The following is a 14903-nucleotide window of genomic DNA, read 5'->3' on the forward strand; positions in this document are numbered from 1 at the left end:
CATCGTCGTGCTTCCTCGCCCATCCTCGTCGCGCGTCACACTCCGCGCGCTCCGTTCATGTCCGCCGCCATCTAGCTCTCCGAGTCATTCCTTTCCCATGTTTAAGCCATCTGCCGTACGACCGCTTTGCGCATTCCGCCACGTCGCCCCCGTCGTCCGTCGGCAACCGTTTGCGCGCCATGCTTCGACCGTAAACGTACAGCCTGTGCGCTTCAAGCGCCGCTTCTTCACGTGGAAGTGCGTCGCTCAGCTGAATTGCCTGTCTGTCCGTCCGATAGAACACTGCTAATACATGTTCTTTTAGGCGCCTACTTGCTGGAACCATTTACACGGGCGCTGCCTTCACCTGGATACACTTCGTCTTGGGACCTACAATCGAGATTGTGGACGAAGAGGAAGGAGAGGACGACGAGGAGGGCGATTGGGAAGAAGATGAAGAATGGGAAGACGATGCTCTGTTCATTCCCCTAGGCTGGGCGAAGCCGGTACCGCGTAGATTTTACAGGGGCTCTGATCCAGAATGGCAGGAGTTCAAGAAAGTGGCCGCCGACCAGAAGCGGCACGAGCAGATACGCCGTATGTATAGCTACCCTGATGGCTAATGTTTATAACTGACGTATCGCAGATAAGCTCGTAAGTCTAGTACGCAATCACATTGCACGCGATCCGGCTGCGAAGCGTCTTGGCCATGTGGACGTTACAAGGGGTCGGTATTGGCTCGATATTGTCTTCCCAGACGGACCTCCTCAGGAATATGAACGTGCAGGGTGAGTTACCCCAGAAGTGTGAATTCACCAGCATAGTTGTATCGCCTGGACCACTGTTGGCATTACTGCGGAATGCGGCCCATTCACCAAACAAACGTCTGCTGTCCAGGCGCCTCGAATTCTAAAGATACTATGAGGTCCTGCTGTCGGAATACTTTGTTATTGTTAAGTGTAGATCTGGCTACTAACGGTCTGCAGAATTGAGATCGCCGACGACTACATTGCCTGGACACGACGTCCTGTAGATCAAATCAACTACCAGAGGTTGAAACGTGCACTCTGGCCGGTAGCCGTCGCCTCTGGAGCACTGGCTAGCACCCAGTACCTCTTCCACGTACAGATGAACAAGTTTCGAGAGTGGGTTGGCCTGCGCCCAAAGGTCAACCCCACCATCGATTTCCTAGAACGACATCTGGCGGCCATGCAGCGAGCGAATCAAGAAGGTTCTAACCGCCCGCTCGCACCCCCGAACACCTCCGAGCGGACCGTGGCCAATGCTGATCCGAACGCGAATGCGAACACAGCGGGCAAGACGGCGGCTGCGGAAAAGCACACCAATCTTCCCGAGTTCGAGCCTGTTCCTCCCCAATCAATTGCTTTAACGATCTTTTCTACGGTACTGCTGAAGAACTGGAAGCGCCCACAGCTCGAGCCTCCGCGTGGTACAATCCTCGTGACGGGATTGATTGAGATCCGTGGTGACAGGGCCAGGACGGTATTGGACGTGACCGCTGCATACGATCCACTGATTGATAAATACGTTGCTTTGAGAGTAGGCAGCAGGCTCATACAAGATAAGCAGCAGAGACCAAGGGGAGGCCGTTGAAGGACGAAAAAGAATGGTGATAGGAATGGAGGGATTGACGCTTGGGAGGACTGAGTGCTTTGCATTGCTACGGCGTGATAACCAGGAAAGGGGCGCGATGCTTGAACATGGACCGAGTTGCATTTTAGCAGGGCGTTACATTTGTGACAGGATGCTTGCGCGGACTTCGCTGACCCCGAAGTGCCTCTTTTCTTTACTTCTTCAGATTTGCTCTCTCGGTTGATTCTGTGGTTGCTAAGTCCGCATTCATTAGCGAATAAATATTAGATACAGAAGGGTGTTGCAGCCGAATGCTACTGTTGGGTTCCGCATTTTATGGGTAGTTGAAGCCATCATGCGGACATGAATGTATAATTCGTAGTTTCACGTTTATGTCCGGACCATGGTCCCTACTGCCCACGTAAGTTGGCTATTCTTCCTTGCAAAGAAGGTTGCGAAGGTTCCTTTCTCCTGGCACCTGCTATCATAGGACGAGGACACAGCCGGCCCCTGTTCTTAACCCTGATATTCTTCGTCGGAGCCTTTAGCTCTAATCTCAATCTATTTTCTGCTCGTTGATATTCCAGAAGTCGCCGAGCGGATGTGACAGGCCCACGCATGGTAGAGGAATTGATAATTTGTTTTCGATAACATCGTCCAGTTCAGAAGCCCGCCCATCTGCTAACATGTTTATGGTATGTACCTAACGCCGATTCCTTTTGCCCGGTCCGAAAATGCTTTCTCTCTCCCGTTGTTTGCTCGCATACATGCATCGCGCATTCAACCATCAGCCAGAATGCCTGCGATCCTCAAGCACAAATCCAGGATCTCCAAGTGCTCGTCTGCACCATCAACCAGCCTCTTGTCCGTCTCGGAGAAGACCAGGGTGATCTTATTCTTCTTGAGATCCTCGACCTTTTCGTCGAACAGGACCATCTCGTACAGCTGTGCGACCAGTTGCGTCGCGCTCCAGCCATCTGCCACCATGTCCTCAACCGCCTGCGCGACGTCGGTGTAGACTTTGCTCTTCGCGCGGGGCTGCATGGCCTCATACAGCCGCTCCATTGTTGGGCCCGGTATCACGCCTGCGATCTCTTCGATCACGGGCACCGAAACGGGCTTCTTCTTCCCACCGCCCTGCTCATCCACATCCATCGCATCGTCATCCTCGTCTACGACCTTCGCTCCCTTCTTCTTCGGATGTTGCTGCTCCGCCACTTTGACGGCGCCCACCAACCTTGCCGCGCTCTGTAGGAACGTAATGGCCTTCCGCAAATCGCCCTCGCTGACGCGCACCAGCGCATCGACCGCGCCCTCGCCCAGCGTGACGCCCTCGGCGCCCGCAATCTCCTCGAGCCGCCTGGCGGCGCTGCCCTCGTCGAGGCTCTTGAAGCGGAACTTGGAGCAACGGCTCGCGAGGGGGTCGATGATGCGGGTGACGTAGTTGCAGACGAGGCAGAAGCGCGTGATGCGCGAGTACGTCTCCATGGTGCGGCGCAGCGCGCTCTGCGCGTCCTGTGTCATGCTGTCCGCCTCGTCCAGGACGATGATCTTGAAGGGCGGGCACGGGTAGCGCTTGCGATACTCGACGCCCGCGGGCCCTGCCGGCGGGTTGGACAGCTGCTGCCGCGCGAAGTTTTTGACCTTTTCGCGGACGATGGCGATGCCGCGCTCGTCGGAGGCGTTGAGTTCGAGGACGCGCGTTTTGATGAGCTCGGGTCCGTAGAGTTGTTTGGCGAGGGCGAGGATCGTGGAGGTTTTGCCGGTGCCCGGGGGGCCGTAGAAGAGCATGTGCGGGAGGTTGGATGATTGGAGGGTGCGCGAAAGGACGGTTACGGTGTGGTCTTGACCGTTGACATCGTTGAGGGACTTCGGACGGCTGTGAGAGAGGCATAGAGATTAGTTGAGGTCCCTTCAGCTATAGCTAGAAGAATGGCGGAGAGCAATTGGAGTCACGCACTATTTCTCGACCCAGGGCTGTAGGCTGCTGGTCTCAGGCTTGGCGGTAGGAGCTTTGGAGGAGCTTGCGGCGGCGGCTGCAGCTTGCCGCGCCTTGAGATCGAAAAAGTTGGCCATTGCAACCGGTGCAGGAGCGGTACTTGCGGTTGAGGGGAGGTTGTCGGAAGAGATGGCGGGCTGTGCTCGTGGTTTTGGCGAGACGGCAGACGCGTCGGATTTCGTGTCGTCGCGCGTCGGGCTGACACGTGATGACGCAATGCCATTCAGTCAGACTCTCCTTCCATTTACACAACCTCACCACTTTAGGCTTATGAATATCACTGGTGAAAATAGTGTCAGATATGTGACAATCGACTTGGGAGAATTATAGCACATCATTATTTTGAATGTTCATTCGACAATACCGCAGTGAATGCGACATTCTTTCTGTCCCAGCACTTACGGGGTATTACAGCCGAATGTTAGCGCGAAGAACAGTAAGGCCTTAGAATATAAAGGCAATCATAGCTTTAGCAATTTCTTTATGAAGAACAATATATCTGGGCAATAGAAGCTATCGTCCGGATCGGAGTGTATTTATTTTTTAATTCGACATTTGCGTCTAGACGATAGCTTTAACTACTCATGACATGAGAAAAAAAATTAAAACTAGCTTTCGTATCTTCATAGAAATAGATAGCCTATGGATCATTCTATGAATTCATTAGTCTTTTGTTTTTCAAAAAAAAAAAAAGAAACAATACATGGGTAGTTGAAGCTATCGTCCGGACGAGAATGTCGAATTAAAAATTCTACAAACACGTCCAGACGATAGCTTCAACTACTCATATGCTGTTTCAATTATGACATGAGCGGAAATCACCCTAACGCTCAGCTTTGGTATTTCTCTATGAACTCAGGTTTCACTGTATGCTGACGTAAGAGGACAGCTATTGGCTCATCATGGGATACTCAAGGCAGGGGTGATGCCGGAGTTAATCGGCCGCAGAAGGAGATAAGAGGAGTTAATTCCAGATCGTCCATTTGGGACGTATGATTACCATAATCACCTCTGAAGATAAAACTGCGGATGATTTAGTACGTGTGGTGGGTTTTCAAGATTGCGGCAAACAAGAGACCTTTAATCCATACACTTGTAAAATACAGATCATCCACCAAAAAGAAGTGACCCCCAAACATGCCGACTCCTCAAATCCTCCTCACCGGCGCCACTGGTTACGTCGGTGGTACGATTCTCACGAATCTTCTCAATTCGTCTTCCCCTACCCTCCGCTCTGCCACCATCACCTGCCTCGTCCGCGGAGCCGACCGCGCCGCCACCCTCAACAACACCTACAACAACAGTGGTGGGGACAGCCCGCGAGTCCGCGCAATCGTCTACGCCGACCTCGACGACCTCGAAGCCACGACGGCCGCCGCGGCGCAAGCCGACCTCGTCATCAACGCCGCGCTCGGGTTCCACGCCGCGTCCGCGCTGGCGCTGCTGCAGGGGCTAGCGCAGCGCAAGGCTCGGACCGGCAACGACGACGACGTCTGGCTCTTGCACCTGTCGGGCACGTCGAACGTGGCGGACCGCGCCCTCTCGGGCGCGTGGACGGAGAGCAAGCGCGAGTTCGACGACGGCGTCGACGACGTGTACGCGTGGGAGAAGCGCGTCGAGGCGGCGCACCCGTACGTGCAGCGCGGCGCCGAGCTCGCCGTCGTCGACGCCGGCCTGGAGCTCGGCGTCAAGACGCTGGTCGTCATGCCGCCCACCATCTACGGCCGCGGGACGGGCCTGTTCAACAGGCAGAGCGTGCAGGTGCCGGCGTATGTTAAAGCAGCGTTGGCGCGGGGCAGGCCCGTGGTGATGGGCGAGGGTAAGGGGGCGTGGGATCATGTGCATGTGGAGGATTTGGCAGAGTTGTACGAGTTGCTTGTTGTGGAGGTGTTGGAGAGGAGTGGGGCACACCTGCCGACGGGGAAGAATGGCATTATCTTCAGTGCAAACGGACGACACTCCTGGCTGGAAGTTGCTGAAGCGGTCGCGGAGGTGTGCTGCGAGGAGGGGAGGATAAAGGATACGCAGGTGGAGAGTGTTGGAGTACCAGAGGGGACGAGGATCTTCGCGGAGGCGTATCTGGGGCATGCGGACGAGGAGATGGTGGAACTGGGGTTGGCGAGCAATGGGAAAACGATCCCGAGCGTTGCGAAGAGATTGGGTTGGAAACCAACCAGAGGACATGGAGAGTGGATGAAGGGGCTGAGGGAGGATATCAGGACGGCGTTGGAGACCCACCACTAATAGCTGTCTGAATTGGAGATTGAGGGAATTCCCAATGCATGCTGGAAGCTAAGATTATGCTTTTATTTCGCTCATGTCATCGGCAGTTGAAGCTATCGTCCGGACGAGAATGGCGAATTAAAAATTGTACAAATACGTCCGGATGATAGCTTCAACTACCCACATATGTTGTTTCTCGTAATGAAAACTAGTAAGGCATAACAACCCCATATCCTCGGGTCCTACTGCTTGCGGTAGAAGGTGCGGGCAGACGATGGCTTATCTATATACCTTTCTCTAATTTTAATATACGCAACTTGTCTAGCCTCTTCTCTCCAAGAGAGTTGTCCGCTGCCGCCATTAGCATTTCATATAAGCTGTCTACTAGTGTGGAGCAGTAAAGGTGTTATGAGAAAACGCATGTGAGTGTTAATTCAGCTATAGCCAATGAGCGTGAACCGATACCTTGCCTGGCCAACGAACAACGCATGATATTCGCCCAAGTTGGCACCCGTAATGATGTCACGGCTAAATTCGGTTAGTCTACTCACTCACCAGTCTGATGGCATTTCTTGGGCTGCTGTTCTCGCCTTCACTCCTACCAAACAACGTTCCTTCCTGACACCTTTCCTGCCCACCGTCAACTTCAGCGCACCTAAGATGAACCACGAAGACATCAAACCCCAGCTATCGGCTGCTCAAGAGCCGCCGCTACGCAAACGAAAAAGGACCAGACGTTGCAATCCGTCCAACAGACGAGTCCTTCCTTCGCACAAATGCAAAGCCACCGGACCGAACCTAAGCATTGTACGCAAATTCCTATTACGTTTCTCTCTACCATTTTTTAACTAACGTACTTTAGACACCAAGCCCTAGCCAGCACCAGACCCAGCTGTCGACCGATCGCAAGACAAGTCGCGATATTTTCCCCTGGAAGGAGCTAGCTGGCGAACTGAAGAACGACATTTACACATACGTCCTTACCGTCCCGGAGCCGATACACCTCTTCGAGTTCAACACAAGCACGCGTGTCATGAAGCGGGACAGGACGTTTCTCCCTTTCACTTCTTTGGGGGTTAACCTTCTCCTTGCGAATAAGGCGACCTACCGCGAGGGTGCCCCCATTCTATATGGACAGAACGACTTTCGTTTCAGAGGCCCCCGGGATCTCGACAACTTCCTGGTCAACATTCGTTCATGGCCACTACAATGGCTGAAGCGAGTTCAGCTGCATGTCCGCGACGGGCCCCTGCTTGACCTGGGCTTCGTCCCGAACAGAATGTACAACCTGTTGGGGGAGGCGCCGGAGCTTGAGAAATTCGTGCTCGTTGAGGATTCGTGCTACAGGGTTGATGGCCAGAAGCTTGCGCAGTACCTGTGCTCGTCGCTAGATGCACACACCTGGCTGACCAAGCTGGTCAGCGAGGGAGGACTGTCAACCCTCGATCGCATCTTTACACGCGCTACCTGGAGTTGCCAGGTAGCCACGCAAGATGTAGTCAGTGCGAAAAGAGTAAAAGTTGAAAACATGTGGCATCAGCCGGAAGTCAATCACGTAAAGTTCCGAGAAGAGCTGAAAGCCCTAGTCGCCACAGACGCAAGCAATTTCTTGAATGAGAAGCCCGAAGAACACTTGCAATTATCCGACACGGATTCCGAAGAGTCTCCGTAGAGCATGTGGATAGTGCGAGCTCTTGGAAAGGCTAAGGAGTAGATAGAAACACGAAGGCCTTCTGTACTGTACAATGAGAGAAACAATGTAGGCATACAAAGAAATGCGTTTAAACATGCCCTCCAACGCACCATCTGTGCGTCATAAAGTGCCTGCAGGAATGAGAAATGAAGTGGGTTTACAATAATGCTTGATCACGCTCAAGTGACTTTGATCAATAGAAGTGTTCGTTTTCATTGATACTGATGAATGAAGCGGCTATGATTCAATCATGCCTGTGCAACACCTAGCTTCCCTTATCCACGTTGCAGCCGAAGCTAGCGTGAATGTGTTGTTCCATGTTATGTGTAGTTTTTCTAGGAAAAATGAAGAAAGGAAAAGGCCGATCGGCGCATAATTGCGCCTAGAGTACTACTCCTCTTCACGCTGACCTTTTGCTGTAGTACCCGGTTGTAGAGCTGCTATAGCCGCATGAATCAACCGACCCAAAACAAATGAACACACTTTGTCAATCTCCCAGAAAGTCCCGATGTTGTTGATCCGCATCGACCATAGCAAGACACTAGGTGTCCACCAATCCCAGTGTCGCCACATCAGAGGCAACAAGAGCCTTCAGCCTCTCACGAAACTCGGCTCGGTCTCTCTCGGCTACCTGCTGCACAAAGTCGACGAAGTGCATACCCCACAACGACTCCCACGGAACGACCGATCCAAGCGCTTGCTTATCGAAGGGGAGGGTGAAGATGCAGTCGATGGCGGCATTCCTTGCTTCAGCAGTGCTTCCCAGCTCCCTCAACCACTTCTGTGCAGTGTCGACCGAGTGTAGCCTTTCGGCGGCAGTTGCAGGCTCCAAATACTTCTTGAGCACAACTTCGAAGCTTTCGAGCCTCGTAGCCTTTGCCATGGCGCGATGCAGGGTTCGAAACTGCGTAGGCCAGGCAGCGCACCACGGCTGAAACGTGATCTTCCTCACCAAGGTCAGCGGACCGTATGCGTGGTCGAGTACAGCAGGGTTAGCGGGCTGCTGGTTCAGCACGAGTCTTTCCAGGAATCCCAGATCCGGCTGCCGCTCGAGTTGGGCCAGCCACGTCAGAAGTGCTCGGTCCCAGGTGAAGCGGAAATGGTTCTCCCCATATAGGATTGGCACGGCCTCGTTGTATGTCTGCTTGTTGAGAAGGAGCAGGTTGGGGACCAGGCGATTGGGCTCGTCGCTGTCAATGTACAGCCTCGGGCCGCCTTCGCGCTGGGGAATCATGTTGATGCGTAGGGTAACGTCGGCCTTGAGCGCGTGGCTGTATATCAAGTTTTTGATTTCGCCAGAAAGCTTCGACCAGCAGAAGAAGCTGTTGCCGGTCGATTGCTGGGACGGGGCGTTCGGTTGACTCATGGCTGGGGATGGCAAAGGTGCATCGTAGGATAGCTGTCGAGTGTAAGGAGAGGGCCGACTTAAGGGGTGTCGCGGGCAAGTAGCGGGTAGACTAACCAAAAATGGCAATTTGTTGATCTGCGTGGGCAGTGATCGAGCGCAGCAACGCCAGCAAAGGACCACAGCCGACATATGATGCACAGCCACTCATTTTCACCAAGCAGGATGACGTAACCCTGTTTCCAACGCCCCTTTCACATGGCCGCAAAAGATAACACCCCACCACCTGCATTAACACTTCCTCCGATGGTGCTTATACAAGAACAGGACAGCGTGTGAATAAGCTGCCAGCATGAGCACCCACTACGCTACCTTCGCGTAGGCCTTTGCCCGTTCGGCGCGTCTCCTCTTTGGGCTAAAACCTACACCGCGCGGTGGCAACACGGCAGCAAAATCGCGGCGTTATGGCGTTCCAGGCCAAGGGAGGTGGGAATATCTGAGCTTGTTCAAACTGGCAGACAAATTATATGAAATTCTGACAGCGGCAACGGACAACTCCCTTGGAGAGGAGAGGCCAGACAAGCCATCGTCTGCCCGTGCCTTCTGCTGCAAGCAGTAGGACGATATGGGGTAATTATGTCCCATTAGTTCTCATTACGAAAAAAAAAAAACATATGTGGGTAGTTGAAGCTATCGTCCGGACGAGGATGTCGAATTAAAAATTGTACAAACACGTCCGGATGATAGCTTCAACTACCCATGACATGAGCGAAAAAAAGCGCTAACCTTCGGATGCAATATCACTCTGCACACAAGTAAGAAATAGAACTACAGTAATTCGAAGTGTCCAATACTACTCCATTACCGAGGCTAATGAAAACCATGCATGATGTCTATATGCTCTTCTGCTCTTGGAATTTCCAGATGATTTCCGCACACGCTTTCGAGTCGCCTAACTTTCGTTCTCCTGATACCGCATCCAGAGTCAATGCCAGTTCCTCCGAAAGTTCCGCACTATAGCATAGCGAAGGCGATAAGGGCGGGCACACTACGCTGGCTAATGCAACCGACGCGCGTTAAGAGAGGCTTGAAGCTTAAGACCATCACGCAGCTTGATCTTCTGGCTCTCCTCCACCGCTGACACGACCACGGCAAAGTGCCTCCCCCACACCTCTCCTGGAATCCAGGGCTTGAGCGTATCATAGCTGCCCGCATGCGTGAAGATGTGATCGATGGCAGCATCGCGGTCGGCTTTGTTATCGCCCAGCTCCAGAAGCCACTGACTAGCTTCGCCCAACTGGTTGATCCACACGGAAGCCTCCAAGGCATTCAAAGGGTGCGAACACTTGTTGACGACAACGAAGTTGTCGAGCGCTTCGACCGCACGTAGTCGAATGTGCATGCTATGTGCGCGTCTGACCGCCCATGGGTGGTCCAGTTCTAACGTGATGTTCTTGACCCACTTCGCCGCGTTCGTGCCAATCTGGTCCAGCCACTTCTCGACTGACTGGCAAGCGCTGAAGCGGAAGGTGTTTGCGCCATACAGGATGGGCGCACCCTCGGCGTATATTTCCTTGCTGACCAGGAGAAGATTGACAAGCAGGTCATCGCGCTCGGCACGCTTCCACGGGTAGGTACCGGAAATCGGCGCAGGGTCTGTGAGGGCGTACGCGTAGATTTGATTCTTCAGTTCGCCCGGTAGATCGTTCCAGCGGAAGATGGTGCGGTCAGCCGACTGCTGGGACGAGGGCTTTCCGAGGCCCAAAGTCTAGTAATTGAATTAGCAAAGGGTTGTTCACACGAGCATACTGGATGACTGACCATGTGTCCTGGCTCTTGGTTCGCCGTCAAGGACGTGTGCAATCCAAGGGAATGGTCCTCCGCGGAGTCGACCTTGGCTCTCTTCGCTAGCGGTTCATGGATCGTGGGGTCCGTACCGTCGCTGCTGGACCTAAGGCGCTTATGGTTGACCGTCTTTTGAAAGGATGGGTCTGCGGCGCGATCCATGTCAAGGCGTGGTGATGTGGAGTCAGTGTGGGAATATGTCGAGGCGGCTTTCAAGAATGAGGGTGTCGGGTGAAGAAGGATGGAGGGCAGCGTCCCGAAGAAGTAGTCAAATATATGGCCCGTGCCATCACGTCACCTACATTCACATGGCCGCACTAACACTACGGATATAGCCTTAACACTTTCGGGGGAAATTTCAGCGTCATTGTGTCAGAACAATGTAATCTCACTATACGTCCGTGTTATGGGGTCTGAAGTTATTGTTAGGAGGCAAATATATAATTATGAAGAATGCGCAGAATCCACCAGATACTCTGTCAAACTATTAATAGACATTTATGTCCAGACGATAGCTTCAACTACCTGTCTGGATAGATCGAGCAGAGGTCCGATCTTTGCTTCAGCCTGAGTATTCTTCGAGTATCCTGAAGAGTATAAGCCTAGCTAGTTGTGGGTAAGTGACGGGATAATCATAGAAACAATAATAAAGAGGAAGACATCGATGCAGGTTGTATCTGTTCTAGAACTGTACCAAAAAAAAAAGAACATATCTATTCTACTTCGACCTCTACTCCTCAACTTCCGCCCGCGTCATTTCCATTCCCATGCCCCTTCCTAGCTCCCGCCGCTCCGCCAACTGGCACATATCCCAACCCATCCCTATTGTCATCAGTCAACCTGCCCCACTCAAGCAACAACCTAAAGAAATACACCTCCATATCCTCCCGCCGCAGGGTCTTTTCTGCCCACCTCCTCCCCTCCTCCGCAATCCTCTTCGCCTGTGTCTGATCGCCGTCAACGACGACCTCTGTGCCTCCGACAACGCCCTTGAAGCCGGAGAAATAGGCCAGCGTGGGCCAAAGCCCCTGTAGGCGCGGGTCGAGCGGGACGAAGTGCAGCCACGGCGTGACGCGGTCGTGCCACCACTCGTGGAAGAGCGGCTGGACCTTCAACGGCAGGCTGCGCGAGCGCAGGAAAGCGAGGAAGCGGCCAGAAAAGGCGGCGCCGTCGGCGTCGAGGAGATAGCGGTGTTGCCAGTGGGATTGGAAAGGAAGCCTATTTTTCTGCTCTTCTCGCTTCCTGCGATTTCTGCTGCTGCTGTCGCCGTCTGTGGAGGGAGGAGAGTTGGCGAGAAAGAGGTCTCGCTCCGCGCTGCAGGCCGGCTCGGCGCAGCGTGCGATGTCAGAAAAGGCAACATCGACGGGGATGGAGGCGCGCAGGATCGCCGGGTCGACTGGGACGTAGCGCAGTTTGCGCTTGTAGCTGGCGATAGGGTGTGGCAGCGGCAGAACCTGCGTGTCGTTGGTCAGGCTGAGCACATGCACCATGCGCTGCCGCGTCATGCCTTTCCAAGCGGCGGAGTCGCCGGTTGCGAAGCCTTCAGACGTGGCACCACGCCAGAAGAGGTCGAGCTTCTTGTTTTCGAAGATCGGGTCGGGCTGTTCATCGGTGGGTGCATAGGCGACGCGATCCATGTAGTTCCAGGCTGAGGGGTAGATGATGTCGTTGAATCCTGGCGCTTTGCTTTGGCTGAAGATAGGCAGGAGGCGCTGTGTGCCGATGAAGTTGTTGGGCGAAGTGTAAAAGCCGTGGAGGTTCGCAAGATCAGGTTGGTAGCAAATGTCTGACGCCAGTGTCCAGTTGGCGAAGAACGCCCCGAGGGTATGGGGAAGCGCGCATGAGGCACAGAAATTCCTACGGTTCCAAATCCGTCGGGATCGGGCTGGCGAGTTGGGTGGGCATGTCATTGAACCAAACTCATCCCAAATTGAGCGTCGGGAGAGAGTAATAAAATGCTCCGTGCTGTGGGGGGCCTCCGGAATTCTTGCCCACCCAGTTTCGCGCTCTGGAGAGAAATCATTCGCGAGATCCTTCTCAGTCTTCTCTTTGCTGATTGAATCTGCTACGTCTGCACCTATGGCCTCCATCTCCTCAAAAGGTACAGCTACACGGCATTCATTGTTTAGGTTGAAGGCCAAGTCCATGTCCGGGAGCCATTGACCAAACTTGTCAATCATTTGGACGATGGTATCCAGCATCATCCGTTGGTTGCGCGGCACGTTAGGCGCAATGCGTGCTTTGCCGTTGCGGATGAAGATGCCTCCAATCCCTTTTGATGGGTCGGCAATGGCCTCCCACGTGCGCTGCCTGATCTCAGCCGGACTAAGGGACCAGAAGGGAAGCAAATCGTTGTGGATCGAGTCGAAGTCATCTATGATGATTGATGAACGGCTAGTGGCATACGAGAACCACTCGTCGAAATGAGGAGGTGGATGTCGCTGGTACCGCGTCGTGTAATTCACAGCCGCTGATTGCAGGGTGAGGCTGGACGAGGCCCACTGAAGCCAGGCATCATTCTTTTCCTTGGCATTGAAGAGTAGCATGTCGATCGGGTGGTATCGGATCTCGTCATCCCCATTGAATACCAGCAACAGCTGTAGCAGGAAAAGCGCACCAAGTATTGGATAGAAGCCCCAGAGGCGCGAGAGAGGCTTCAACTTGGAGGAGAGAGATCCTTGATGGTCTGATGGCTCGGGGAGGGAATAGAAGATCAAGCTGAAAGTCATCCCGACCAGAGCAAGCACCAGGCCTCCAGGGAGTGGAGGAAAAGGGTGCGAGTGATTCCAAGTGGCTATGAAGAGAGAAGTAAAGGCGGAAGCAAAGAGGATTAGGACCGAAATGGACAGCATCCCAAATTGTTTCATCTTTCCCAATGGTTAGTGGCCAAAATAAAAAGCAGAGATCAAGCAGTATTCTTACAGAGTGAACGGCGCATGTTGCGGCAAGAGATGCTTCAATTGCCAGCTTGATGACGCTTGAAGTGAAGTCCATCGGTGTTGGGCTGATCAAGCTACGGGCATATGTGGGGCCCCATTGATATATGCCAGCACCGATCAAAATCCAGCTGATGGCGGAGACCTGGGCAGGCAAAGTCAGTATACAGAATTATTTTCGAGAATATCTTGCCCAAAGACAGCCAAAGCGAAGGGTTGAGGAACGAAAGATAACAGCCGCGCTTGAACAACCCTTTTTTTTTCGGTATTGCGTAGCCTTGATTCGTGGACAGGTGATCGGACTTACTACACATGCCAATCCCAAACAAGATGTTCCCTTGGAAATTGAGCTGCCAGGTCTGGGCCAATATAAGTCTAATAGTTGATACAACAATACAGCAAGGAAACCATCCAATAAAACGCCAGCAATCTGAAGCCTGGGTATCATGGTGTATTCACGAGAAGTAGGAGAGCAAATGTAGGAGGACTTTGCGGGCAAGGCGCGGGCGATGGCGGCGGTACTAGACCAAGAGAGAAGGACAATGGCCAAAAGGGGTCTCCAGCTACTAGTAACAAGGCCACTCAAGGCATCGCTATACACGGTGTTGTCCATGTCATTGTCGTCGTCTTGTTGATGCGGACGAGATTGGCGGCGGCGGACAAACCACCAATCGGCGACAGCAATGAAGATTGGCACCAGAGTCTCGCGGCTCGCTCTTGAACATTCACTGCCCGAGACAACCTGACGCAAGATCTCGATACGCGCGCAGAGAAGGAATGCAACAAGGGCGCATTGCAGTTTCGGGCCAAGCTTTGGGCGGTGTTCCTGGGCGGCAGGCGGATCGGCAGGCGCAGGCGACACAGGGCGCGAGCCGTGGGCGTCGCCGAGGTCTGACAAAGGAATTGGCGCATACTGCTGTCCCGACGCGGCGGATTTGATGTGCAAGGGGCGGACTTTATCGGTAAGAAGCAGGGCGACACCAGCAATGAGCAGGACTACGACGGAAGCGTGGACGGGGCGCTCGAGGGCGATGGATTTATCGAGAGACGCGGTGAGGTGGGCGGTGCAGGCGAGTAGCCCTCTGCGGCGTGTGAGTTGAGCTGTGGTTGCGGAAGGCGGAGACACGGGCGGGAACAGGCATACACGATCCAGAGAGCGGCTACCCGCTCCATTGGTGGCTGTTAGCCGCTAAGCAGCATATTAGTGCCAGTGAGGGCAGGAGAAGCAGCGGCGACGATTGTGAGGCTGTGCGACATGGTGTCTGGGCTGGCCGCGTACTCGCGTGCGGG

The 14903-nt window shown here is 53.7% G+C and overlaps 7 protein-coding genes across 7 annotated transcripts; 3 read left to right on the forward strand and 4 right to left on the reverse strand.

The window, feature by feature from the left end:
- Positions 1 to 97: 97 nt before the first annotated feature.
- Positions 98 to 1593, forward strand: LTHEOB_11763 (uncharacterized protein; the record flags this gene model as incomplete). The annotated part of the gene is made up of 4 exons (XM_035508555.1): positions 98 to 237; positions 305 to 576; positions 626 to 767; positions 966 to 1593. 4 exons carry the CDS (start codon positions 98 to 100, stop codon positions 1591 to 1593), a joined length of 1182 nt encoding a protein of 393 aa, XP_035365596.1.
- Positions 1594 to 2352: 759 nt separating this feature from the next.
- LTHEOB_11764 (Replication factor c subunit 2) lies at positions 2353 to 3648 on the reverse strand (the record flags this gene model as incomplete). Its single annotated transcript, XM_035508556.1, has 2 exons — positions 2353 to 3451; positions 3533 to 3648. The coding sequence occupies 2 exons, from the start codon at positions 3646 to 3648 to the stop codon at positions 2353 to 2355; spliced, it is 1215 nt and encodes a 404-aa protein (XP_035365597.1).
- A 1060-nt stretch (positions 3649 to 4708) lies between these two features.
- On the forward strand, positions 4709 to 5815 carry LTHEOB_11765 (Nad dependent epimerase dehydratase family protein; the record flags this gene model as incomplete). The annotated part of the gene is made up of 1 exon (XM_035508557.1): positions 4709 to 5815. One exon carries the CDS (start codon positions 4709 to 4711, stop codon positions 5813 to 5815), a length of 1107 nt encoding a protein of 368 aa, XP_035365598.1.
- A 639-nt stretch (positions 5816 to 6454) lies between these two features.
- LTHEOB_11766 (Short-chain dehydrogenase reductase sdr protein) lies at positions 6455 to 7466 on the forward strand (the record flags this gene model as incomplete). Its single annotated transcript, XM_035508558.1, has 2 exons — positions 6455 to 6601; positions 6657 to 7466. 2 exons carry the CDS (start codon positions 6455 to 6457, stop codon positions 7464 to 7466), a joined length of 957 nt encoding a protein of 318 aa, XP_035365599.1.
- Positions 7467 to 8028: 562 nt separating this feature from the next.
- Positions 8029 to 8853, reverse strand: LTHEOB_11767 (Short-chain dehydrogenase reductase sdr protein; the record flags this gene model as incomplete). Its single annotated transcript, XM_035508559.1, has 1 exon — positions 8029 to 8853. The coding sequence occupies one exon, from the start codon at positions 8851 to 8853 to the stop codon at positions 8029 to 8031; it is 825 nt and encodes a 274-aa protein (XP_035365600.1).
- A 1036-nt stretch (positions 8854 to 9889) lies between these two features.
- On the reverse strand, positions 9890 to 10839 carry LTHEOB_11768 (Short-chain dehydrogenase reductase sdr protein; the record flags this gene model as incomplete). Its single annotated transcript, XM_035508560.1, has 2 exons — positions 9890 to 10600; positions 10654 to 10839. The coding sequence occupies 2 exons, from the start codon at positions 10837 to 10839 to the stop codon at positions 9890 to 9892; spliced, it is 897 nt and encodes a 298-aa protein (XP_035365601.1).
- Positions 10840 to 11414: 575 nt separating this feature from the next.
- LTHEOB_11769 (Lipopolysaccharide-modifying protein) lies at positions 11415 to 13671 on the reverse strand (the record flags this gene model as incomplete). Its single annotated transcript, XM_035508561.1, has 3 exons — positions 11415 to 12534; positions 12673 to 13544; positions 13600 to 13671. The coding sequence occupies 3 exons, from the start codon at positions 13669 to 13671 to the stop codon at positions 11415 to 11417; spliced, it is 2064 nt and encodes a 687-aa protein (XP_035365602.1).
- Between the last annotated feature and the right edge of the window lie 1232 nt (positions 13672 to 14903).

The sequence above is a fragment of the Lasiodiplodia theobromae genome (genome assembly GCF_012971845.1).
Source record: "Lasiodiplodia theobromae strain AM2As chromosome Unknown scaffold_53, whole genome shotgun sequence".
Lineage (NCBI taxonomy): Eukaryota > Fungi > Ascomycota > Dothideomycetes > Botryosphaeriales > Botryosphaeriaceae > Lasiodiplodia > Lasiodiplodia theobromae.